The 26,821-nt window shown below is 34.4% G+C and overlaps 2 protein-coding genes and 1 non-coding gene across 3 annotated transcripts in view; 2 read left to right on the top strand and 1 right to left on the bottom strand.

Annotated features, from left to right (window-relative positions):
* Window positions 1–6,065: 6,065 nt before the first annotated feature.
* LOC108907745 lies at window positions 6,066–15,343 on the top strand. The gene is made up of 2 exons (XM_018711540.1): window positions 6,066–6,176; window positions 14,176–15,343. The coding sequence occupies exons 1-2, from the start codon at window positions 6,145–6,147 to the stop codon at window positions 15,236–15,238; spliced, it is 1,095 nt and encodes a 364-aa protein (XP_018567056.1). The 5' UTR covers window positions 6,066–6,144; the 3' UTR covers window positions 15,239–15,343.
* Window positions 8,745–8,816, bottom strand: Trnaa-ugc. The gene has a single exon. It is a non-coding gene; the product is annotated as a tRNA-Ala (tRNA).
* A 5,716-nt stretch (window positions 15,344–21,059) lies between the features above and the next one.
* Window positions 21,060–26,821, top strand: part of LOC108907749 — an 18,341-nt gene continuing 12,579 nt past the window's right edge. The window contains exon 1 of the mRNA XM_018711544.1: window positions 21,060–21,168. Coding sequence (XP_018567060.1) covers window positions 21,140–21,168 — 29 coding nt within the window. The 5' untranslated portion in view covers window positions 21,060–21,139. The remainder of the gene's footprint in view (window positions 21,169–26,821) is intronic.

The raw sequence follows: 26,821 nt of genomic DNA, 5'->3' as shown, positions 1-26,821 counted from the left end.
TCAAAGTCAAGGTTACCTTTATTCATCTACCAACGAAGAGCTACAGTGAATGTTACGGTGTATCACTGTCAATATTTAGAGAAAAACGTGTGCGACACAGAGATCGGAAAATTGACATACCGCTATAGCCTTATCACGCAGAACTGCTTGAATGCTTTTTCTAATAAGACTAGAAAGTTTAAAGATAAATTTGGTTGCTCTCATAGTAACAATACAAATGAAGACTCCTGCTGGAATGACGAAAATATTTGTAGACATGTATCCACTGTACTCACAAAATTCGACGCAGAAGCACATATAGAACGAGATAAAATAGTGCTAAAATCTGGCACTGTTTGCGGATACAGCTTGGGATTTTGTCACGACGAAAAGGAAGACATTGATGTCATGTGGCAAGTACAAAGTGATCTTCTTCATTACAAACTTAAAAGAGTGAACGTTTCGGACTCATATTACCTCACGCTCAACAAGAAACGTTACGCTATTATTGAATTGTACGGCAAATATTCTGCCCTGGAATTGAAAAATCTAGAACGGAACTCGTGGGACACTCAATATGAAGGCCTGATTGTATGTGAAGAACTTATACTAAATGCAGACAACAACAGGATGACGGATTACGTGAATTTCTTCTTTCAAATAAAGCAAGACTTGTTCGACTTCCTAACTGAAAAATGCCTATACGAACTCCGTAACGCAAATTCTACAACACTCTTCGACAAATCATTTCTAACCGATTTAAATATGAAGCGCCTAGAAACCAACTTGGAAAAATTAAATATAGAGTTTGAGGGTCTCCGATTTGTTCTAGACATCGTTGTTTATACGATTATTTTTATTTTTTTCTGTCTTATGATTGCGGGAGTCTTCCTGGTCTGCCGAATATGTAGGAAATCTTCTTCGGTCGCTACCGACTGTGTACAAGGACCCAGTTGTTCCAATGCTCTTAATAATAATTACGAATATATCATTTCAGAGTATGATATAAACTTGATATATGGAAAAGAGAAATGTAGAGTCAACCGTGACGTCCTCTAAACTCTAGACGCCCCATCTTACGACAATTTTAGAAGGATATGAATGAAAGTTTAACAAGAATATTAATGTTATATACCTAACCTTGAACAGATAATTACACAGCCGTACAAAAAAAGTTATGTGCCAAAGAAATGATTGATGCTGAAAATCGGATTTACCAGGATAGTTGTTAGTAAAACGCTAAAACATCCCCAAAATAGGGTGAAATAGGGAGGATAAGGTAAAGCTGTATAATGAAATGCAACAATTTGTAAATAATGTACTTTGAGAAAACGCAATAATATTTTGAGCATTTGAAAGAAATATACAAGATGTTAACGAAATTGTAAAACATATCGAAATATGATGAAAACCTTAGTAGAGTTTTGACACTGGTGGTCCCTAAGGGAGATGCAGTCCGTTGAAGGGGTAACTCAGGAAACAGTTTTTATTTCATATCTTCAAAACGGTTTAATATTAAATCATGAAATTTTAGGGTTGTATTACTATTTATATGCTTAATAATCGGTATAATGTACGAATCAAAATTTGCTACAGGGGCCTAAGAAAATGCGGGATCACAGGGCAAATATTTTTTCGCAACTTTTTCTACTTCCTGAACCGCGCCATTATTCCATGGCTAGAAATTGGCCTCAATGATTTGGGATCGAGGGGGATTATCCCTCTTTATCCTGCTTCATCTCGTGTAGGCCTGGACAGCCTTCGTAGGTGGGCTCCATCCGTCGTCTACCCCGACCGCAAATGCGGCCGGTGTAGGCGCTTTGTGGGACCTCCTTTTGTCCTGGCTGGGCCCCGCCGGCTAGGGCCCTTTCTTCTGGCGCTCTTCTTGCTTCTGTGTAAACCCCGGGGACTTCCTGAACCGAAAATATGAAAATTTATCATGTTTTGCATAAAAAAGGTACTCTTGTTAGATTTTAATAGCATGAGCCGTTTTCTAGTAAAATCCATTTCAATAATTCATTACTTGCTCAAAAATTCCTACTGCAAAATAGATGTGTCAAATTATGCCATGAGAATGTTACTATTTTTATTTAATTTTCCTTTTGTACTTTTATTATCGTTATTATAGTTGTTATGTAACTGTTACTAAATCAGGGTTTAATATCACAGTTAAGTAGACAGTTTTGTAGTAAACAGTAACACAAATATTTTGAATAATAAAATGTTATTACTATTATTATTTTTATTTGAAAATAAAAAAATACCAAAAAAACACCCATGAAACATAAAATTTTTATTGTAAATGTAGTTTCACCGTTGAATAATTTAGTTTATTCTATGTTTATTCCAGTATTATTCCTAAATTCAAATCTCTTAGATTGGGAGATTGAGTAGGTAATCTAATCAGTAATTGACATATACTTGACACCTCTGATAAGTGTCATAAATCATAAATAGTAACTTTCTCATGACACAACTTGATAATTTATTTTCAGCAGGAATTTTTGAGCACGTAATGAATTATTGAAATGGATTTTACTAGAAAATGACTCATGCTATTAAAATCTAACAAGAGTACCTTTTTTATGCAAAATATGATAAATCTTCATAATTTCGGTTCAGGAAGTAAAAAAAAAATTGCGTACAAAAAAAATTTAAAATTTGCCCCATAGTCGCGCATTTTCTTATGCCCCTGTAGCAAATTTTGCTTTATATCTTATGCCGATGATTAAGCATATAAATAGTAATACCACCCTAAAATTTCGCGATTTAATATTAAACCATTTTGAAGTTATACAATAAAAACTGTTTCCTGAGTTACCCCTTCAAGAGGCTGTAATCGCTATATCGCCCTTAGGGGCCGCCATTGACAAAAACTCTACTAAGGTTTTCATCATATTTCAACATGTTTGACATGCTCTTCTATTTAAGTACTTATTTCGTTAACACCTTGTATGTAAATTTTACAGACTGATTCAAAATTCAGTACAAAAAATTTAGGGGCGTATTTTTGAGGTCAATTTAAGACTTTTTTTCTTATAAACATGGGTCCACAAATGCTTAATTTTCGATATACAGGATGTTAAAGTGTTTTATTTTTTTCGTTTTTTAGGAATAATTTCCCAAACAGATTTTAATATTGGCATACAACTTGGAATAAAGGAGTTTTTTAGGATGCTAAATTTAAATATGTCATTGCTTTTGACGCTGCTTGTAGAGGGCGCCACCTATAAGGGCACGCTTGAATTAAATTGGCCCTCACTTATTTGATAGCCTGTACATTGACATTTCGTATCAGTGCGTTTGTTTCCCTATCAATTTTCAGCAAAAAAGGTATACTTGATCGAAATCTCTCAGACCAACCTACTGATGGAGAGTTAAATAAGATCAAATTACGAATGTTAATGCAAAACAATGTAAAAAAACCATAGCCTTGTATCCGAAAATTCCTTTATAACAGATGGCGGATCCAATATGGTGGATGGAAAAATCGGCCAAGCATTCAGAATTTGAAGATTATGGCTGAAACTTGTTACTTGGCGGTTTTCAACGCCGCTAATCATAAATATAAGATTTTAATTAGGATATTCTTAAATCCAAATTGGCGGGCCCATTATGGCAGATTGCGGTAAGTACCATAGAAATTGGCATTTACCACCTAAAGAAAAGTGTCATGAATGTTTAAGAAATTGAGTCATTTGAGTAAAAATATCTAAAAATGAGAGACGAAGAATATAATTTCGATTTGCATCGTGCTGGTTTCTTTCAAATACTCTTACCAATCTCAGCAGGGAGTAATAAAAAATTGGCTCAATTTCTATGATACTTTTCAATTCGCCATAATGGGGCCGCAATTTTGTACTTAGGAATTTCCTAATTAAAATCCACCAAGTACCTAAGAAGTTTCAGACTTGTCTTCAATTTTTTAGTACTTCTCCGAGTTTTACATCCGCCATCATTTACTCAGGCATTTTCTGATTATAAACTTCAGATTCAGCTTCTTTGACATTTCTGCCAACCTCGTAACCAACATAAAAATGGGCGTCAAATTNCGATTTGCATCGTGCTGGTTTCTTTCAAATACTCTTACCAATCTCAGCAGGGAGTAATAAAAAATTGGCCCAATTTCTATGACAATTTTGGATTTAGGAATTTCCAAATTAAAATCCACCAAGTACCTACCTAACAAGTTTCAGACTTGTCTTCAATTTTTTAGTGCTTCTCCGATTTTTACATCCGCCATCATTTACTCACGAATTTTCTAATTATAAACTTCAGATTCAGCTTCTTTAATGACATTTCTGCCAACCTCGTAACCAACATAAAAATGGGCGTCAAATTCGAATATACAGATACAATAAAATGCCTACACTCAAAATATTATTTTAAAATGTTTTCTGGAAGTATTTACAAATTGTTGCATTTCATTACAAATCTTTTCCTCATCCTAACTGTTTTGAGGATGTTTTAGTGTTTTACTAAAAAATGACAGGTAAATCGATTTCTGGGCTGCGGATTCGGATTCAGCATGAAAAAATATACAAAATCTATACACTCATATCTCTGGCACATAACCTTTTTTGTGTGGCTGTGTTATTTAAAATCCAAAAATAGCAATATTATAATGTTATATGTTTATTATTATTGATGTTATGTTAGCACCTCATTCCATGTAATTTATGTATAAGATGTCCAATAAAGAACCGCTTAATACATAATCTGTTTTGGATCGTACATCCACATGCTGTAACAAATAATATAGGTACATATTATATGTCCCTTATTAGGACATACATAGGGAATTATGTACATCCGCCTTAAGGTACGGTTATAGTGGAGAGACTAGCCTTCAGAATTGGCTACGCTTACACATCGTCATACCCCTATGGACATGCAGATGCTAACCCATGTGTTTTAAATCCCATAACGGCTACTCATACCTCCAGTCTCTATCTACATCTGAAGCATCAACTCTCCACTATGGTCGTACCCTTAAATGCCGTCTTTTAGTGGGGAAACGCGACAAATATGGAATACTGTTTATTTGAAATTAAAAAACTATGAAATGGGAGTATTTTTTGTAAATAAAATAAAATATATTTAAAAAAAAAACTTATAAAAACGAATCTCGTAAAAGTAGCAATGAAATTATTTTCTTTTACCGATTTTACAAAGGGATCACAAATATGGAGTATTAAATCATTTTTATGTAAAATAAGCCTCAAGTCTCGCTACAAAAGTCACATATAAAGACTCCAGATTCACATTCAGTATAGCCCAAGTAATACCATGATTCACAGGATTAATATTTTATACACTGTTTGCTTTCTAAAAACTTTCCGTTGCAAAATAGGCATTCGATCTACTCTGCACCATTCGGCATCTCTTCAGGTACTCTGCACCATTCGGCATCTCTTCAGGATCTTCCTTCATTAAAATATCATAAAAAACCTTTGAATTGATGATCTCATTATTACACCCATTACACCATAACCCCGTAGTTTCTCAACCGTGCAATCCCATGGGGAAATATGGATTTTGTACATAAGTTAGGCTGTGGTTGGAGGGTTCGAGGGTTTTATTTCAAATGTTCGTTCAACACCATTGAGTCTGCTAGCGCTAACCGATTTATTTCGGCATTTAAGTCCCGATTAGAAAGATAGGCGAATTTTGAACTGGACATCCATTTGTTCTAGTAATGCATGGTGGTGGTAAAATGGTGTTAGCAAAATAATGTTTATTATGCTTGGCATACCTAATTTAACACTAATAGTAAAAATGTCTATTATAATACAGATTATTATTAGCTAAACTTTCTTATTAGTCGATTTCCCTCAGTGTAGTATTCAACAACAAAACAGTATACACACTTTTTATGCAAACACCGTGTTTCAAGTCCTTGGAAAGATCGTAAATCCTTTAGGACACATTTTACCAAAAAATGTTACTTTTTCTGTGTCCCGAAAATTTGCCCAAAGTCTCTTGACGTCCTGTATGTACTGTGTAGTTTTCAGTATTTCTTATCTACGGATATGCCAACTACGTCACTATCTGCAATCTTGTTATTTACAGGTTGTGGTGGTGAACATGGTATTATATATAAATATCTTTTTAAATACATTAAAAATTAGGTGTAGCATTTATGTAGTTCCTTTTAATAAATAGATGGCGAACAATTTTGCAGTTTTTACCAAGGGGTAAGTTTAAGCCAAATATAAAGTAGGCTATTATGTATACGATAAGTCATAGGTACTTGATTTCTTATCTAATATTGCATTCATTATTTCTACATATAGAGTGCAATATTTCATATTCTTATGTGTCAAAGTGCAGCATTTACCATTTGAATATCGTAAGAAAACAAAATGAAAAAGGTAAACTTAAATATTTTCCATTTAGATATTGTCTGAATTTTTTTTTCTTCATTTATTGGGTATTTTATCATCTGTATACAATCACTTTTATGAAAAGAGTTTTGCTTACAAGCTCATACTGAAAAAAGTGGACAAATACAAAAAACACGTCACCATACAATCGCCTACTTCGAAAAGTTGTTGACTTTTCTAAAATCTGTTTTCGTCTTCAGAACATATAACTTCGTTTTTAATTTTTGTCAGTTTTTTGTTTGTTTTTGCCTGATTCCGTAATTAGACCCAGTTTTTCAATGGTATGCCAATTTAACTCACACTTTCATTTAACTGATATTTTTGAAAAACAACTACCTACTTGAAGGTTACATGACATGTCCCGATCAGCATTGTATCTATTAAATTACTTATATAATTCATAATTATCTAAAATAGAAGTTGCAAGCGACATATCAAACTATTATTAATTGAAAAAAATAGACAACTGATCATTAATCACTGAATAATGTAAGTGTTTTAAGTTGCATTTTATCCACGCAAGAATGCAGTTCGAGCGTTTTATATTCTTCAGTGAATAAAAGGTAATTAAAACAAGAATGCAATGCAATACAACGTTCTGTCCATAATTACATCACAATCACATTTGTGGAGTCAGAATTATTGGAATTTAATAAATTTCTTACTAGTATAGTCACTGCTAGTACTCAATGAAACGTGATAGATTTTGTTATACGTACTGGTTACTAAGGTACGTCGTTTATTATAAATTATGTAATAAACACTTCTATTTGAATTTGATAAAAATGCAAGATAGTAATTGTGTTCCTGTGGCTGTTTTTGAAGAAGCTGAGGAAGTAATTTTCCATTTATTGCCGGACAAATCCAGGAAACATTACGAAAAAGTGTTCGACGATTTTATCTAATGTAGGGAAAAACGGAGAGTAATGACAATAAATGAAGAAGTCGTGCTATCGTATTTTTTAAATTTAAAGAAAAAACATGCAATTTCATCTATGTGATCGAAGTATTCGATATTGAAGGCTACAATAAAGGTCTACAAAAATATAGATATTGGAAAATATAACAAGCTTACTACTTATTGGAAGAGTGAATCGAGAGGATACAAAGCAAAAAAAAAGCTGCAGTATTGCACATATTGGAGAATTTTTGATTCAGGCTTCCGATAAAGAATATAATAATTAAGGTAATATCTCTGTACCTTACATGTTAGGTATATAGTGAACTTTGAATTATTTTCGGTTGCACTAATAATGGGCGTTGCTGGTGTCTGTCGATGTTGTGAATAGACAAATTAAAAAATTAGTAACGTACAGGACGTTGGCAGTTAACCTACTTGTTTCAATACTTGACACCTAAACAGACATTTTAAGAAAATTTGCAATAATTATAGAAGAATGATTTTGCGTGAATGCTGTTGAAATACGCAAAAAATATATTTCTCTCCGCCCAATTCGCCTAACACACAGACAGATTCTTTATAAGATGCGTCAATCAAATATGTACTTTTCAGCCTGTTGGAATCAACACATTGGCAATGATACCCTCAATAGTTAGTTGCTTCATTACTGACGCAAATCCAGAAGCATATATTGGCCATTGCGTGAGGTGTACTTCAACAACTTTATTGGCCAATAAAGGTGCTGATCTTACAACCATCAAACGGCATGGTGGACGGAAGAGCTCCTCTGTATCAGAAAGTTATGTCGAGGAGTCTATATCTAACAAAGTTGATATTGCAAGGAAAATCAAAGGAAAATACTTATAGCTGTTCCTTACAAGAAGAGACATCCGTAACTTATGTTAATTCTTCATAAACTTCGGCAGATGTTATGCGTTCCGAAAACGATGGCAACAATGTTACAAGGATTGTTACTAACGGAAATGTTAAGCTAAATGTAATAAAATTTGTTTTATGTCTAACTAAATGTCAATTTTTTAATGTTAATAACTAAACAAATTTAATTTGATTTAAATAAAGTTACTTTATTCCACTAGTGGGTAAAGTATCACTTTTGACGGTTCATATATGTGTGGATAAAAGTCCAATTATAAGATGATTGTGTATAAATATCTTTTATTCTCAAGCCACGATACATAGTTCCCGGCTATTTCTGCATTTTGAGGAATGCAAGCGGACTTCTTGTAAATAGAATTAATAAATATTAATGAAAAAAAATTATATTAAAAAAATAACAAAATTTTTAGAAGAAAGAAATCAAAAAAAAATACTTATCCTGATTATGTATTTGTAAACCCAAATATTTATAGCATCAGCTTAAGTTGTACTATATGGCAATCACTGTATCTAAAAAGTTGTTGTATTAAGTTGTAAAGCTTTAAAATTTATTTTTATAATGAAAAAAAATAATAAAAATTTGGAGATGCCGGGGATCGAACCCGGGGCCTTTCACATGCAAAGCGAACGCTCTACCACTGAGCTACATCCCCAAGTTGACAAAGTTATTTCTATATTAAAATACATCATAATTCCGATTTTTAGATAAAAAAACCAATCGATTCGTATTTTAGTGAGTTGAGATGTCAATATATTTTTTAAAAGGGCCTAATAAAAACGCCTTCCTAGATTTCTCAAATCTATGAAACAAGTTCTATATTAAAACAAACGGTTATTCCAATTTTTTTTATGTAAAATATTAAGATTCCTATTTTTGTGAGCTGAAATATTAATATTTTTTAATAAGGGTGTGTAAAACCGCCCTCGTAGACTTTGTGGGTCTATATAATTCTATGTTAAAATTCAGTAATTCCGATTTATATTTATTTATTTATTTCAAAATACATATCCAACAGGTAATGCCCAATAATAGGATATGTTAAGTCAACTATTAATATATAAAAAGAGATAAGGAATTAAATATGAAACAGAGCAAATAAAAAATACAAACCTACAAATAAAACAAATATAAAGAACAAGACAAAAAGTTAACAAACAATATGTGAGACCTGACTACTTAAGTCAAGCATTTTTTATATCATTATCTGAACAGCAAAAAAGGTCGATATTATTTTCTATCCGACTGTACCTACTTGGAAATAAATCTGATACAATAACGGCGATGCTACAAGGATGTTACTGAGAGTTGTGGGTAAACTTTTTAAGTAGGAAATTAATCAGTTCGTATTTTCCTGAGTTGATATGTTATCATGTTTTAATAGGGTTAAAATAACCCTCCTAGACCTTGTGAGTCTATGAAACTATAAAAAAATAGTTCTATGTTGAAATAGACGGCATTCCCAATTTTTTATAAAAAAATAATGTACTGCCTACGTATTTCTGTGAACCGTTATATTAATTTCTTTAATTAGGGGTAACTTACGTAAAACTGACTTCGAGGAGTGTTGGAGTTATATTTAAAACAAAAATATTATTAGTTACCTATTCTCTGTAAAAGATATTAGCTGTATAAAATTTTAGGAAACAGAAATCTGCTTACTTAATTTCAAATTGCCAAATTGCCATAAGCCCGTCCGGTTATTTCCAGAAAAATTAGTCGATAATATTTGTCGCCAATTTCACACTGGTAGACATGTTTTGCCAGTTGCCAATTTTTCTCGGAAACGGTACAATTTATCGAATAAGAGCTTTTGTGCCTTTTGAAATTATCCTTTCATTGAAAATATCTTTCTAATTACTTCTAATACAGGGTCGCTGAAATGTATGGAAACGATCGATTAAGTTGCTATTTCTTTAATGGAACAGCTTGTATAGGTATTATTCCGTACTTCAATTCTTCTCGAAATTCTAAACAAAATTCATTATAGCACATGTACTCTTAATTTAATCGTTTTCGAGAAATCGAACTTTGAAAATTGTTTTCTTATAAATTATACAAAAATATTTTAGTCCATTAAGTTTATCGTCCATCAAGTTACCTTTGAAAAGTTTCTAGGTCCATAACAAAGCTGCGTCGTTCTTTTGTATAATGGTGATTATCTTGATAGAACACGTCAAAAATACATTTAGTGTGAATAATTTTCTCGCAAAAATGGCACGTTTAAGTGAATCTAAGCGTGTTGATGTTTTAATCATAATAGGATATGGTGATAGAAGACGAAGTTGTGAAGAAGTAGTGGATATTTTTCATGAATATCATTGCAGCGTTTTCATGAAACTAAAGGTGCTACAAATAGACATAAAAGTGAAAGGACCAGTAAGCGTTACAAATGAAGAAAATTCTTTGAATGTCATGTTAGATGTGTAGGAAAATCCAATAAATTCGACGCAACAGAGAATCATAACATGAGTCGATATTCCATTAAAAAAATTCGCAAACGGGAAAAATTACATCCATATAAAATTTATTTCTTACTAAAATTGAGTGAAGACGAAAAGAAAGACAATGTTTGGTGTGGCATTATTGGTGAATACGTCATACGTCATAGGATCCTATTTTATAAACAGTTTGACCTCTGAACGATATTTATTACTTTGGCAAGAATATATTATTCCAGAGCTTAGACCCGAACCATAACAATCCCAATTTACCTGCAGAACAAATATGTTTTCAATATGGTGGGGCACCTCCGCATTTTAGACGTGTGGTGAGGCCACATAAAAAATGTCTACAAAAATAGACCGCAAAATATCTAGGCCAGCCTTTTGAAAAGTACTTAGTAAATGACAACCCAAGTGATTTCCCCAGCAAAGTCGTGAACAATTTTTTTTAAACAAAAACTTCAAATTTGACGAAGTTATGAATTTTTAGAAAAAGGTCTATTTTAGAGGTTTTTCCGGATTGTATCTGTAAAAAATGAACCGATCGGGTTTTTAATTCTCTACAAAAGTCCTATTGAGAGTAAGACGATTCCATCATTATTTTTCGAGGTATTTAAAAAAAAACAAAAATGTCATTCTTTTGCAGTTTTTATTGTTTAAAAAAAAAATTGTTCACGACTTTGCTGGGGAAATCACTTGGGTTTTCATTTACTAAGTATTTTCCAAAAGGAAATACATGAAACTTGTTATAATATTTAAGTGTAAAAACAGCCTCTTTTTTCGTTCTATTGGCGTAATCGAAGAGTTGTAGGAAAGGATAAGGCATAAAATTTCCACTATTTCCAACCTCCAAGCTCCTTGACATATAATAGGTCACCACCACTTTCTACAAGCATTGTAGCCGATGATCTTCGAAACGTGTGTCCTGTATAAAGGTTAGGGTTTTCTAAATTCAAGAACTTAACCACCTTTTTCGGGACATTGCCAATAGTATGCAGACCAACAACTTGCTTTACACATTTGCCGTGTCTATACCCAATAAAAAAATCGTCGAATCTCCAAATTCGGTGAGCGAATATCAACATAATTTTTATATAAGCATAAGCATTGAAGGGAAGGCCTTCTTTCGGAATAACGAATGTCCTACTCTTTTTGGTTTTTGTAGTTTCCAATGTCGCCATAACGTTTTTGGAAGTTTCTTCAAAATCATCTATTCTATTGTCAACGAAACCAATTTATTGCGCCTACAGGCACCAAATATTCCCAGCATTAATACAACCTGAAACAGAATACATAAGTACATATAGAAACATACGTGTAGAATCAAAACCTAAGAAATATATCCACTAAAATTACATAAGCATTGCAATCTCGTAAGTAGAGACTTCTAACCTTTTCCAGCAGCCAATTATGATCGTCAGCTTCCAATAAAAACTTTGTTCCATCCTCTTCTGTTAATACTTTTGTAATTTTCGGTTTATAACCATCTTATTTGCTTCTCAAAAACATGAATAATTTGCAAAATCTGGAAATATAACAGATTACAGTATCGCAAAACAAACATAAGAATATTAAAAACTAATCTTGTAATATCAATATTTTCATGGACTTTTAAAGTCAATTTCAACATTGATATCTTGGACTACATCGATGAAGGGGAGTAAGCATTCGATTTTTCCTTCACATATGCAAGCATTACGTCGTCGTTGACCACATTAACTTTTTTTATTCGACGCCACTCGAGAAAATCGTCGTACTCCTTCTGATATCTATACTTGTTTTTTTTCTGGCAATAAGCCTGCATTTGCTGCAGATGCTGCTTGTAATATTTCCGGCGGAACATCGAGAAAACTCTCCATTCTATTAAGTGAATTTGAGTTTGAATTTCGAGTTCAACGCGACGCTTCTTTGTGCTAGACCGCCTGGTAACTTGATGTTTTTATTTCTCTGGCATGTCCATATTATTATTTGTGAAAATAGCTTTTTAAATGAAATGATAAATGAAACGAATGAGACTGGTGTAACGAAAACCGTTGAACGACACACGGCCGATAAATAACGTCCTCAGGGATTTAAGTCCGGCGATTTTGGAGGCCATAAACCTGGACCAATAATGCGATCGTCATAAAATTTTCTTAACTCCAGTGCTGTGTTAGCTGTGTGTACTGTAGACCATTTTGTTGAAAATAGGTAGCCATTGTGCAATTCGATACCACGTAACTGATTTAAAAATGGCTGAAAAATGTTTTGTCTGTACAGCCAGCTGTAACATTATCTTCACGAGATATGGCTGCCCAAAATTCTATTTTAACAGGATGTAAAGTCGTTTCCTGTTGATTCTCCGCAGACCACGTACGATAATTTTGTAAATTTATGTATGTATCCACTAAGATGAAACCATGCCTTAGCGGTAAAAAAAAGTTATATCCAAAAGACTGTCATTGTTGTTAAGTAAACCAGTTACAAAAGCTCACTCTTTTTTCATTATCTAATGGCAATAATTCTTGTACCATGGTAACTTTATAAGGATGTAAATGTAACTTTCTTACAGCTCGCAGTGTACTGAACGATAAACATTTCTACTTATAATAATTGTTATTTTTAAGTACCGGTATTTAACATTTTATAAATATTTACCCGCCTGAGCTGAAAGTTGTCCTAAAGGTTTAGTGGAGCTTGCTGTTAAACGCTCTTTAACATCCTCCAATTTATCTTCAGTTAAAACTGACTTTCTTCTATGTAACTTCCCTTTACAAACACTGCCAGTATTTCTGAATCGTGTCGCCAAACATCGAACATGCTGAGCAAAAATATTATAATCTGCGGCTCATGATTTGAAAACCCTTCCTCCTGGAATTGCAAAAAACATAAATGGATTGAATAATTTCATCCATTTGCATCTCGTTGACCATTCCGAAAGCAAGCCTCTACAATAAAATCGTCTTCTAACGAAAAGACCATTTTCTAATCAAAAACAGTTCATGTACTTTATATGGAAGAAACCATCAGTATTTGCTTCCTTACTACAAAACTAACAGTTAACAGACAATTATCGTTGAAACACATACGGGAAGCACTGAATTGACAGATCATGCCCGTCGGAAATCTAAGAAAACGGAAAGTAATTTTGATCAAACGGAAGTAAATTTTAATATCTTTAGTAACATTTACGTCAGCTTCAATTATTCTGGAACGCTCGATACTATACTATGTAAGAGCAAGTATTAATATGTTTTAATTTGTATCATGGGTAAATAGAAACATGCATGGTGATAGATAGAGTGAGATAGATATATGTACATGGCAAATGACAACTTTAAACAAAAAGCCTCTCTTTAATAATAAATAACTCATCTTTCCCATTTGAATTTGGCGGCATTTAAAGAGGTCAAACGATGCAGCTTCAGTCGCCTCCCTTTTTGTATAAGATGAGGAAAAATAGTTGCTTGCGGCGTTGTCAATTCTTCGCGAAAACTGTTAAGCTTAGATACATGTCCCAATGAACTTTTCTCACCCTCAGGAACCTAACGTCTTGAACTATTGGATTTTTACATATGGTTTTTGTTACAGGGCCCTTGGTATAACTCTCCTTGTGTTCAGACTAGCAATATGTTTACCTCCAGAACTCTCCAGAAGCAAATGCTTCGATGCCCAAGTAAAACTGCTGGACACCAAGTGGACCCTCTACCAAAACCTGATACGTATCAAGTTACACAAGTGTATGATAACGAAAATCACAAATTACATGGACTGCATTAGCAAGAAATCGGTAAGGAACGAAGAAACATTCACCTACTACGACACATCGAGGAGTTGTATAGATCTAGCTAGAGAAGAGTCTCCTAAGTCGGTTACTACAGAATATCCTTGTCTCAACGGCAATATTAGAAAAGTAACAGAGACGAACCACGCGACCCACGCTACGGGAGAAGTTAACCTCCAAACCGACAAACTGTTTTTACCGTCGGGGTTTGCCTGCAAGTACAGCCTAGGATTTTGTTACGACTTCAACCTTGGAGGTTACGTGTGGGAGACAAGTATACCAGATGATATTTTGTGCAACAATCTTATACGATTGGACAGAGATGGCATGACGGTGATGAAGTTTTCGCTAGACAGTGAGTATATAGTTTTTGAAGAAGAAACCAAAGCTCTCGCTGTGGAATTAATCGAAGAGCTAGATCTATGCGGAGGAAAGGTGTGGACCGATAAAAAAGGGTTCTTCGTCACCAACGACACTTTCTTCAAACCAGAATCGAGACTCCATCAGGTTTATGTAGAAGCTGATATGCCGCAGAAACAACGCGTTTACGAAGGGCTGGTGGAAGACTGCGAGCAGAATGGGGGCGTCGCTGCGTCCTTCTACTACTACACCACCATTGTCCTGTTGGCTTACGTACTCTTGCACTTCTCTTTTTCAGTTTACGGCCACTTGACCAATTGCAGGACGTTCAGAAGAGAGAGGGGCGAGACCTGCAAATGGCTGTTTCAGAGCTGGATCAACAGGTCGTTTATGAACAAATCGACAGTAACCGAAACAAAGCTGCTGTCGGACATAGAGATGGCCAACGTTAGTCGAGAGTCGTGTCCTTCGTATTACCAGTTACGCCTGCCTAATAGAGATATTAAATAATAATATAATATTGCATGGAAATGCGTAAAACGCCAGTTTCTTCTATTTTTTGATTTTTATTTTGCTACACTAGAAGTTTAAAAAATAAAGCAAATAGTCAGGGAATCAGCGATTGTTTTTTACAAACTTATTTTTAAAATCTTAGAATAGGAAGTACTTATGCAGTGTGTCCCCGGTTATGCACTCTTATAAACTTTTTTACTGAGGATTTTTCGGGGAAAAGTTATTGTTGATAAAAAGTTTTCCCTATGTCGGGGGAGCCATGGGCAGTAAACAAATATGTGATAAAACATACAGGGCGTCCAAAACATTTCAAAATTTTTCTTAAGCAGGGTCTTTAATTTTTGTTTTCGATAATTTAACAAAGTTTTTCCAGAACTCAGGAATGCTTAAATAAGTGGTTTAGTCAAAAAAGAAGAATAATCACATTTTGCAAATAAGAAGACGCGATTTTTAACTCTTACTTGACAGATATTATAAAAAACAAGTAAACTAGAATTAACAACAACAACAACGACGAAACGAGTCCTGTTCAACTTGTAAGCCTCCAAGTAATATACATTTTTTAAATCTTTTTGTAAACCGCTTGTACGCAGAAGAGATCATTTCTTCGTTTATGATGACAACAGCTTCTGAATTTTTTACTTAAGGGCGCCATATTCTTTAAATAGTGTTTTCGACAAAGACAAATAATTTAAAACATTTAATAACTGAATAATGTAAAGCTTATCAAATAATAGGAATGTTATGTCATGCCATCTGGGTATTTTCAAAGACGCCGCAGTAAAACGAATAAACAGGTGCAAAAAACGAGCAAACCATCAAAATTTTAGGTTCTGAAATCTACAAAAATACTAACTTTTTTATATACAACTCCGCATGTAAATATTCTTATAACATTCACTTGCTTAGTCCTACGTATAAAATTGTTTACTTTTATTTATAAGTACGTGAAAATATTTCTTAAAATGTGGGGTTAGGTTAACTGCAAACGCATGTTTTACAAACGCTTTTTTTAGTTATTATTTTATTTGAGTAAATTTAAATAGTAACAATGAATAAACAGAACATCAAGGATTTTATTTTTGTGCTTACTTTTGTTCTACACGTTTTACTTTTCAAGATTTCAGTACCTACCTAAAAACGCCAGAAATTTTACTATTTCTCGGCCAGGGATATGGCCACCTTAAGTAAATCAATATTATCGTTAAAATCGTTCGAATACAGTTTTAGCTTTAGGTAGCCCCATAAGAAATAATCTAATGGGGACATGTCGGGTGCGCGAGCAGGCCAAGATATTGATCCATAGCGCCCGATCCACTTGTTCGGGAAGTAAACATCACGCCATTTTCTCACTAGAAGTGTGTGATGTGTAGGGCATCCGTCTTGTTGAAATATCAGTTTTCTTCTGTACTCTAAATTTTCGATATCTAGTTCTGCGAAAATAAAACTATTGAGAATTTCCAAATACGAATTTTGATTAAGATTTTCTTCCAACAAGTAAGGACCAATTATTTTATGGGACATTATGCCACACCAGACATTTAAGTACTTTTTTAAATTTTTGACTAAGTATTTGTTGTTATCAATAGAAAATTTGGATTATCTTTAGACTAGTCTTTACAATAATTTTGAGAGCCATTACTTGTGAATGTTGATTCATCTGTAAATAAAATATTGTCATAAAAGAATATGTTTTCAATCAGTTTCTCGCCCATAGTTAAACAAAAGTCCAAAGAACGACCATCAACTCCATCAAGCAATTTATGATTAAACACCAAATCTCATCCGTCAAGTGACGGAATCTTTAGTTCGTCGATGTGGGGCTTGCAGTCGAGCCGAGATTGACATTTATAGTCTTAAGATTTGTTAATTTGGTTAATAAAGCTTAACTAATGTTTAAACTTTAAATACAAATAATAATTAATAATCATCACTTTTATTTATCAGGCTACTTGACTAGAATATGAAATGATATTTTTTAAAATGCTTCTAACCCTTTCGGGAGAGACAGTCAGGTGTAAGGTCGGCTGGGGCTGCCCCCAGGGAGGCGTACTGTCTCCCTTGTTATGGGGATTAGTGGTGGACGGCGCACTGGAGGGCCTTAATCGAAAGGGATTTTATACACAAGGCTATACGGACGACTTAGTCGTTCTCATAGTCGGGAAACATAATATTATCGTTTCAGAACTCATGAAAGAGGCTTTGAAATGGATAGATGACTGGTGTAAGGGGCAGGCACTGTCAGTGAACCCTGGCAAAACGGTCGTAGTACCCTTCACCAGGAGAAGGAATTTAATTGGACTCTCTGAACCTATAATAGGGGTATAATAGGGGACAGGAGCATTCTACTTTTCAGGGAAGTAAAATATCTAGGAGTGATACTGGATAATAAGCTTACGTGGAATACGCACTTGGAAAAAGTGGTGAGTAAGGCGAAGCAGACATTGTGTGTATGCCGTCGCCTTATTGGGAGCACCTGGGGACTGAAACCAAAGATGTCATACTGGTTGTATACGTCGATAGTAAGACCTAGGATTCTTTACGGCGCTGTGGTATGGTGGCAAAAAACACAACAGACCACAGCGAGGGAAAAACTGAATAGAATTCAGAGATTGGCCTGTTTAGGTATAACGGGGGCGATGGCATCGACCCCGACAGCTGCACTAGAAGTCATGCTAAATCTGCCACCGCTGCATATAGTGGTGGAAAGAGAAGCGCGGCTAGCAGCATATCGACTCAGGAATAACAATGACTGGAGGGGTGGTTCCCACTCCAGGATCATAGACACATCTATGTCGGAACCAACTCTTGGGATGGTATCCGACAAGATGGTCCCAAGGTTTCACTTCCACAAGCCATTTGAGACTCGAATAGAGGATCAAAGCAAGTGGGAGGAAAGGTTTAATACCCTGGAAAGGTGGAGCCTAGTATGGTTTACAGATGGCTCCAAAATGACCAGAGGGACGGGTGCAGGAATATATGGACTCAGACCCAGATGGAGTGCAAGCTACAGTCTGGGGGAGTTCCCTACTGTATTCCAAGCAGAAATCTTCGCGATAATGGCGTGTCTGGCAGAGAATGTACGTAGAGGTTATAGACGTAAACTCATATATATATTCTCTGATAGTCAAGCTGCAATTAAAGCTTTAGCCGCACACAAGGTAAGTTCAAAACTGGTGTGGGACTGTTTACAAATGCTAACTGAACTGGCCACCAACAATACAGTCAGACTGTGTTGGGTGCCAGGGCACAAAGGCATTTGTGGAAATGAGAAAGCGGATGAACTTGCGAGGAAGGGATCCGAAACAGTGTTCATTGGCCCGGAGCCCTTCTGTGGCACATCTCCCAGTGTGGTCAGGCGGGCTATGGGCAAATGGACAGAGACAGAACATAGGAAATACTGGACTTCAAGGCCAGGACATAGCCATTCCAAGGAGCTTATGGAGTATCCTTCGAATGGAAGAGCGATTGAGTTACTGAGCTTGAATAGAATCCGGCTCAGGAGAGTGACAGGACTCATAACGGGACACTGTCACTTTAAGAAACATCTACATAGACTAAAGCTTGTAGACAGTCCGGTCTGCCGAGGATGTGAATCGGCGGATGAAACTTCTCTGCATATCCTGGGCGAGTGCCCGGGATTTGCACGTAGCAGAATGGCGCTCCTTGGGAGACCCTATTTGGAACCCAAGGAGCTGAGAGAAGTGTCAGCAAGGAAGCTTTTGGACTTTGTAAAAAGGACAAATCTACTTGCTGAATAGGACTAGTAGTGGGACGCACAATAGGCCTAATCAGGCCGCAGTGTTATGGGACTTATTAGGACCAACCACTAGAAGTAGAAGAAGAAGAAGAAGAACCTCTAAATAAAACCGAATCGGATCTATATTCATATAAGGAAAAATGTTTGAAATTAACACAGCTATCATCTGTCAAAATTTGTCATAGAGCTTGTAGAACACCCTGTATAGTCATATTCGGCCTGGCGATGTCAACTATGACAAGCTTATTGCGGGTTGCATGTATGTGATGTTACACTAAATCTCTTATTGACACTCTCTCCATAGCCACTGTATTACTAATTGGATTAATTGTATCTCTGTCTAGTAAATTTTTACACAAGACTTTTCCATCTCTCCGTACGACGATAACACAGCCTCACAAAAAAAAGTGGGAGGTCCGAAAGACAAGACCAATATATATGTTTTTGGGTTCGCTGAATCGAATCCTGTGTCCGTTTGATCCGATTAGTTCTGGTTGACGGTCAGTTCAAGGCAAATGTAGAGAATCAATTATCAACAAAGTAAACCTGCATATCTATACGTTTTTGGGGTCGGTGAATCCGAATCCGGTGTCCGTCAGTTCAAAGTCAAATGTAGGGAATCAATTGCCAGCAATGTAAATAAATCAATGTATCTATACGTTTTGGGGGTCGCTGATCCGATTTCAGAGTTCGTTTGACCCGATTAGCTCTGGCTGAAGGCCAGTTCAAGGTCAAAAGTAAATAATCAATTGTTAACAAAGTAAACCTACTTATCTACACGTTTTTGAGGTCATTGAATCCGAATCCGGTGCCCATCTGACCAGATCAGATCTGGGTTAAAGTCAGTTCAAAGTCAAATGTAGGAAATCAATTGCCAGCAATGTAAACCAATGTATCTATACGTTTTTGGGGTCACTGAATCCGAATTCAGGGTCCGTTTGACCCGATTAGCTCTGAATGAAGGTCAGTTCAAGGTCAAATGTAAAGAATCAATTGCCATCAAAGTAAATCTACTTTCCTATACGTTTTTTGGATCAGTGAATACATTCAAATAAAACGGCTTTCAAATGACACAATGACAGCACAACAATGATGGCTCCTTTCAAACAACACAATTTTTGTTTAATATCCAAGGCCTACTATTTCTATGTTAGCTTCTTTTAGTTCATTCCGACTACAGACTATTTTCGTTATTTTTGCCGATTGTTTTAAAACGGCTGCTCCAACAAAGAAATGTGACATAACATTTTTTGGTTTGTAATTTGTCAAATTGTATTAAAAAATACGGTGTTGCTATTAAAAAAATATATTGTTTTAGTAGCTACTGAAGAAATCTGGCAACACTGGAACGCATTATTTGTAAATTTTTCTTAGTCATGTTATTTCCTACAACTTTGCGTTTGAAAATACTAGTCAATCATTTCAAATAAAAAAGTTGGCCTGTCAGGTTTAAAAAAAATTACACTTTGTGAAAAAACAAATTGATTTGAAGTTTTTTGCTCAGAAATCGTTAATTTTACGAAAACGTTACAACCTTTTTTGTTTGGAATGAATCGGGTTATCTGAAAAAGAAAAAAAGTTACGTATGAAACAAGTCTTAGGGGTAGCTTTTGCTACCCCTTACAACCACAGGGGAAAATGAACAAATTATTTACTGAGTGCCTTCTCGATAGCAAAAAACGTCTACTTAATTTCTGTCACTTTCTTGGCATTTCAGAAAAAAATTAAAAACTGTTTTTTTGGGACCCTGTTGTATCTTCACAGGAGATGTTCAAATTAGATTTTTTATATGAAAGACCCACCTCATATTTCAACGAGCACTAATTTATTTACACCCTGTACTATATATTCCTACATATAACTTCCCATAAGATTTTATAATTTATTAAAATAATATGAAAATACTAAAGACTGAGACAAATTAAACAAATAATTAGAAAATTTTCTCACAAGAATGTGATTAATTCGTTCAACATTTGTTCTTATCTGTACGGATGTGATACGTCAGTAAAAATTATGCATTTTCTATTAAGCGATTTGCGGTAACCAGACAGATAATATAATTAAATATAACATATTTAAAATGCATGGATAGTATAAAATTCATGTGTGTATGCAACACTTGCTGGTATTAAAAGATGGGTCATTCGGCGCTTTTTACCAATGGGTAAGTTTAAACTAAATGATTATTAATAAGCAGGCATTTAAACTGGGTTTTAGAATAAGTTTCTACAGAGTCAACGTGCTGTCTCTAATACCTATTTTATGTGCTGCTCACTTACCATTTTTTTATTGCCACACTTGCATCACTAACACTGATTCGTTGCTGTCATTGTCTATGTAATACCATGTATATTTTTAACGAGTGTTGAACACCCACTTTTTAACTTGGCCATGACCAACTATTGTTCTCAAAAAAATCAAAGTAAATAAATAAAGCTCTTATGGATAAATCGGAAACTTCCTTTAAAAATATTATGTGCGCTATTGGATTCTACGCGAAAAAATCTAAATATCTTATTCATTCATGTGTCCAGGTAAAAGGCTCTATTTATTCGTTGTGTCCACTAGGGATTAAAAACGCATTAAAAGCTAGGTTAATGACCGTAAGTGTAAGTCAAGATTCACTCCCGATAAACCCTTGTGGGTCAGCGGTCAGTAGCGGTCCCAAGGTTTAAATTGAAAAAATTTTATTTTTCTGCGTAAATATGCATTTTAAAATTTTTCCAATAGCGATTAGTATTTTGCTTATTTATCCTTTCTTCCCTTAAAATTAATATTATGACTGCCCTGTATAATTAATTTGTAACGTTAAAGAAATTATTTTTTACCGCTGTTGTTGTCGGTTACAGACTATAAATTTATGCAGTTCTAAAAAATTTAATTTTTATGCAATTCGTCGAAACACTACACTAAAGCTTTACATAGATGAAATAAATTTAAATTAGATCCTCCTGTGTAACGAGTGATTTGGTTGAACATTTAAATCTACAACAATCCTCCATATTTTTAATTAGAGACCAGTCAACAGAGCTAATTTAATCTTTTAAATGACTTGTCATATCGAATGTTATTTTTAAAACTGCGAAACTATGAACGTTTTTTATTGAAGTAAATGAAGAAAAGATTAAACTGGATTGAGCCCGATTGCACCCACCCAGTCTACAATATCATGTGTTATTATTTTTTCACTGAACCAAAAATGTGCCTAAATACAACAAAAAACTTCATTAAGACAATAAATTTCATTATAGATTTTCAGCCGATGAAGAAATTCATTGTTACAATGAAGAGTGCTTCACTGACTCGATGAAAGTAACCTTCTTTCGTTAATGAACAAAATTTCTGAAGCTAGTGAAGATTTTCATTATTCTAATGGAAGTGATTCTTTGTTTCAATGATTCCCAATTCTTCAATTTAAAGAATTCCTGCATCAAGCTAATGAAATGTATTCTCTGTATTAATGAACTTAATTCTTCAAATAAAAGAATGCGTTTTTCGATCTAATGAAAAGAATCATTGAGACAATGAACTTATTTTTTCAAATAAAAGAATGCGTTTTTTGATCTAATGAAAAGGTTCATTGAGACAATGAAAAGGTTCATTGAAACAATGAACTTAATTCTTCAAATAAAAGAATGCGTCTTTCGATCTAATGAAAAGAATCATTGATACAATGAATGTATTCTTTGTATTAATGTATTGGGTTTTATTCAGTCAATGAACCTATTCATACTCATAATGAATTTGAGCTTTATGTTTTTAAATTTTAGTAACAAATAATAAGGTAAAAAATAACTAAAAATTAACTTTCGAATTTTTTATTCGCTAGTATTTAAATAGCTACATAAGATTTGTATCTTTGGGTATTTACAAGTAGTCTTAATTTTGTAAACATGAAATTCTAGAAAGCTAAAGAACATTTCACTCTCGAGAGGGAATTCTAAGTCGAAAAGATATATCAATTTGAAGCAAATATCGAGAGCCCGGATAATATTAGTAAATTTGAAACGAATCTCATCAAAATGTATGAAAATTTCATCGATTTCGAAAATGTTTTTACCAATACCGTATATTGATGGTTGAAGTGATTGCTTGGTTCGCTTGAGATGATTGATTCTATCTTCGACTTCAATCAGATTATCGCCGACAAAAATCACAGACTCCTGTGAATCTTTGCTGGTGAATTTGGTGGTCGTTTTTTTCCCCGTTACATCCTTTTTGATAATTTTTGTCGTTGGAACTAAGTAGCCATGTAATGCCCAAATACCAGCAGCATGTCGTCCGTCTAGAAAGGCAATATAGAAATAGTAATTATTGTTTAAAGCGCTTTAGTACCTACATGTAAAATTAGTAATATAAGATTACGTACATAAAAATAAAGACAGCTCTAATGTAGGAAAATGATTATTACTTATTAGACTAGCTGATGTAATTTGACTTACTCTCTGAGATTGTGGCGTCTTGAAATCCATATCAATCTAAAACAAAAGTCAATTCATCACATCACATCTACAACATCTACAACTTCAACAATTCTTACCAGCCTATATCCAGCCGGGGTTTTGTAGAAGGGCCATTTCGCAATAATATCAAAAGTTGCTTTTGAGTTCTTAATGAAGTGCTGTCGATATCCCCAACATGCTTTCCAAACAGTATCAAATTGTTCTGCTGTAAGATTGTCAATGTAACCTTCGGTTCTTAAATATTTGTATAATAGGTATTCTGTCTTTAAGGATTGAAATGGCTCTCTACAATTTGACAATAGAGTACAAAATTCATTGAAGAGGTGTGGTTCATTTTTTTCGAAGTAAAACCTGGCAAAAGCCATGAACGTATTTAATAACGGCTCCAATAGATATTTGTTAACATGTTCTTGAATTGTAATTACATCTTTCCTAGAAAAGTTGTCACTGTTATGAAGAAAGAGTAAAAACGTTGAAGCAGAGTGAGTCATTCCTTTCCGAAAAGTATTAAATTGCAATTCTTCGGGTTTGGATTGCATGAGTATGGGTCTATCTGTAAAGTCAGCAGAGTCTACTTCAACTTGGTCATTTGGGAATGACTTAACTGTTGATATATTTATTAAATTTTGTGCTTCACTAAAACTACTGTTGTTTGAACATGATTCTTCCGAATAATCATCTCTATTAGTAGAATGAATCCGATTGACATGTCTTTTAAATGAAGCAAAATTTTGAAAGCTTTGGACTGCATTCTAGGCATCGGAATGTACAACTGGAATTTAGATTATGAAAACGTTTGAAATGGATTGTTAATCTCGGAAAGTTTGGAAAGCTATCTTTACAAATAAAGCATAACATACTTGCTGTTTCAGGATTATTACCGCTATACCTATAGGTGCCTTATTTCAACTTCAAAATGGATAATTCGAAAATTTCTAGTTTATAATTATATATGTTGGTATAGTTCAACGGAATAGGTATATAGGTGCTACAAACGAAACATTTTAACTCCAAGTACCTACATATCATAATAATAAATTTATCTCTTACCTGTGTCCCTGTGTGCCCTCCTAATTTTTTTTTAAACACTCACAATATAGTCGCAATTTGCATACGGGTATACCCCTAAGCTGACAAGACGAAGATTGAGTGAAAACCGCGCGAGTAGAGTACATATTGCTATTTTTAAATTTTGGCCGTTGTAGATTTGCGAGTGGGGCTGTTATTAATGAACAAATTCATTGCATTGATAACTTGTTGGCTTTGTTATAATGTAAAACTTCATGACTTATTTTTTCTTAGAAGTAATAATTGAAGATATGCATAATACTAATGAACCGTTTTCATTATTATTATGTAATATGAAAATACTTCATTGAAGAGGACTTCATTGTGCCAAAGAATACACTTTCATAATAGCAATGAACGAGTTTATCAGTCCATAAACAATTGTTGATTGAGAAGATGAAAATAATCATTAAGCCAATGAAGAAGACTTCAGTGTGCCAAAGAATACACTTTCATAATATCAGTGAACGAGTTCATTAATCCATAAGCAATTATTTATCGAGACGATGCAAATTTTCATTAAGCCAATGAAAATAAGTTAATAAAGACCGTTCATTAATACTATGAACAATATTTTTTTCAGTGTTTGTCTGGAGATATTTCGTGAACCAATTCCACCAATTAATAGAAAATTTCAGCAACTATGTTTTGTAAAAAGAGAATATTAAAAAAAGATTAATTTTGCACTTACTGGTAGAGAGGTTATGAAAAATCCTGACGTGATGGGGTTAAATAGATCCCAGATTTGGATTCAGTGAGCTAGAAAACATATAGTAGACGTAGTCCGACCCCAGCAGTACTTTTTGGAACTGTGTCATTTATGCCGTCTCTAGTAAAACACGCTTTATCAGACTACATGGCCAGCGAAATGAAATCATTTTGTGCATATTGTAGAAGTAACCAGCGACAAAATTCTAATCGCTCAGGAGTATTTCCAGCATGTAACGTTTGTACAGGCTGGTCCATTTTCGGTGGGATTTCAGGATATCTCAGAAACTACGAAAGATATGATAAATCTGACACCACGTTCTCGAGCTCGATTTTCATGGCAAATTCGACTGTCAAATCAGAAATTTGCTATCTTCATTTGTTTCTGAGTTACAGGGCGTTTCTCGTTATTGTGACACTTTTGAACATGTCTGTATCTCAGCTGTTAAATAAGTTAGAGTTAAAATGAAAACTGCTCAAGACTAATTCTTTGGCGTAGAATTGAATGCCGGTATTAGATTTTTATTAGGTCTTAAGATTCCGGAGTTATGACCCAAAGTTATAGTTTTTTTAATGGAAATCGTAGCTGGTCATGACCTAAAAAAATGGATATTTTTTTTTGCTTTTCAGCTATATATCACATGCTATAGTTATTTTTCCAAACACAGAAGATACGGGGTGTTTTATATATAAATTCGATCCTTTTTTACATTTCAATTTGGCTGGCTATAAAAATACAGTTGAACTCGCTTATAACGAGCAGGGGATATAACGAGCACTTGGTTATAACGAGCAAATTGAAAAGTCCCTTCCGAATTCCCTATGTAACACGTGTATTTTTGTTCGGCTATAACGAACTCGTATATAACGACGGCTTGGCTATTACGAGCTTTGATTTTGGTCCCGCGCAACAGTGATCTCGGCTATAACGAGTTATCGTAGAACCAGTTTTTACGCACATGACATCAAATGAACGCAAAAACTTGTTATGACTAGTAGAAATAACAACATATCCGATTTTGACGTCTTTGACTTAGTTCAGTACGACATGGTAGACGAAAATCTCGAAGTGGCTGAATTCCCAAATGAAATTCAAATCACACAATTAGCGATTAACCCATCAATAGATGAAGAAAGTGATGAAGAAGAGACGGGAAGCGATGAGGTTACAGTTCCTTCGACACATGAAGCCATCTCTGCGTTAAAAACCATAGTATCATACGTCGAATTCAAATATCCGGAAAACGAGCAGTTCTTAAATGCCGCTGATCGGTTGCAAAGAAATATCAGTCAGGAGATATTAAGCAAAAGAGTGGTGCAGAAAAATATTACAGAATTTTTTCGTTAATAATAAATGCTATGTAATGTAACTTACCTACAGTTATACGTATCTATGTTATGTAGATAAATAATATTATATGTTTGAAAATAAAAATACAAGTGCAATGCAGCTATAATTATGTGTCCAATAATTTTCAGCATAGTTGGCGACGGCGACGTCTATAACGAGCACTCGCGTATAACGAGCAAATTTTGCGTTCCCGTGAATGCTCGCTATAACCGAGTTTTACTGTATAT

This window comes from Anoplophora glabripennis, unplaced genomic scaffold, assembly GCF_000390285.2.
Source record: "Anoplophora glabripennis isolate ALB-LARVAE unplaced genomic scaffold, Agla_2.0 scaffold393, whole genome shotgun sequence".
In the NCBI taxonomy this organism is placed as follows: domain Eukaryota; kingdom Metazoa; phylum Arthropoda; class Insecta; order Coleoptera; family Cerambycidae; genus Anoplophora; species Anoplophora glabripennis.
The sequence above is the reverse complement of the archived record's forward strand: the minus strand, read 5'-3'. Positions and strand labels throughout refer to the sequence as shown.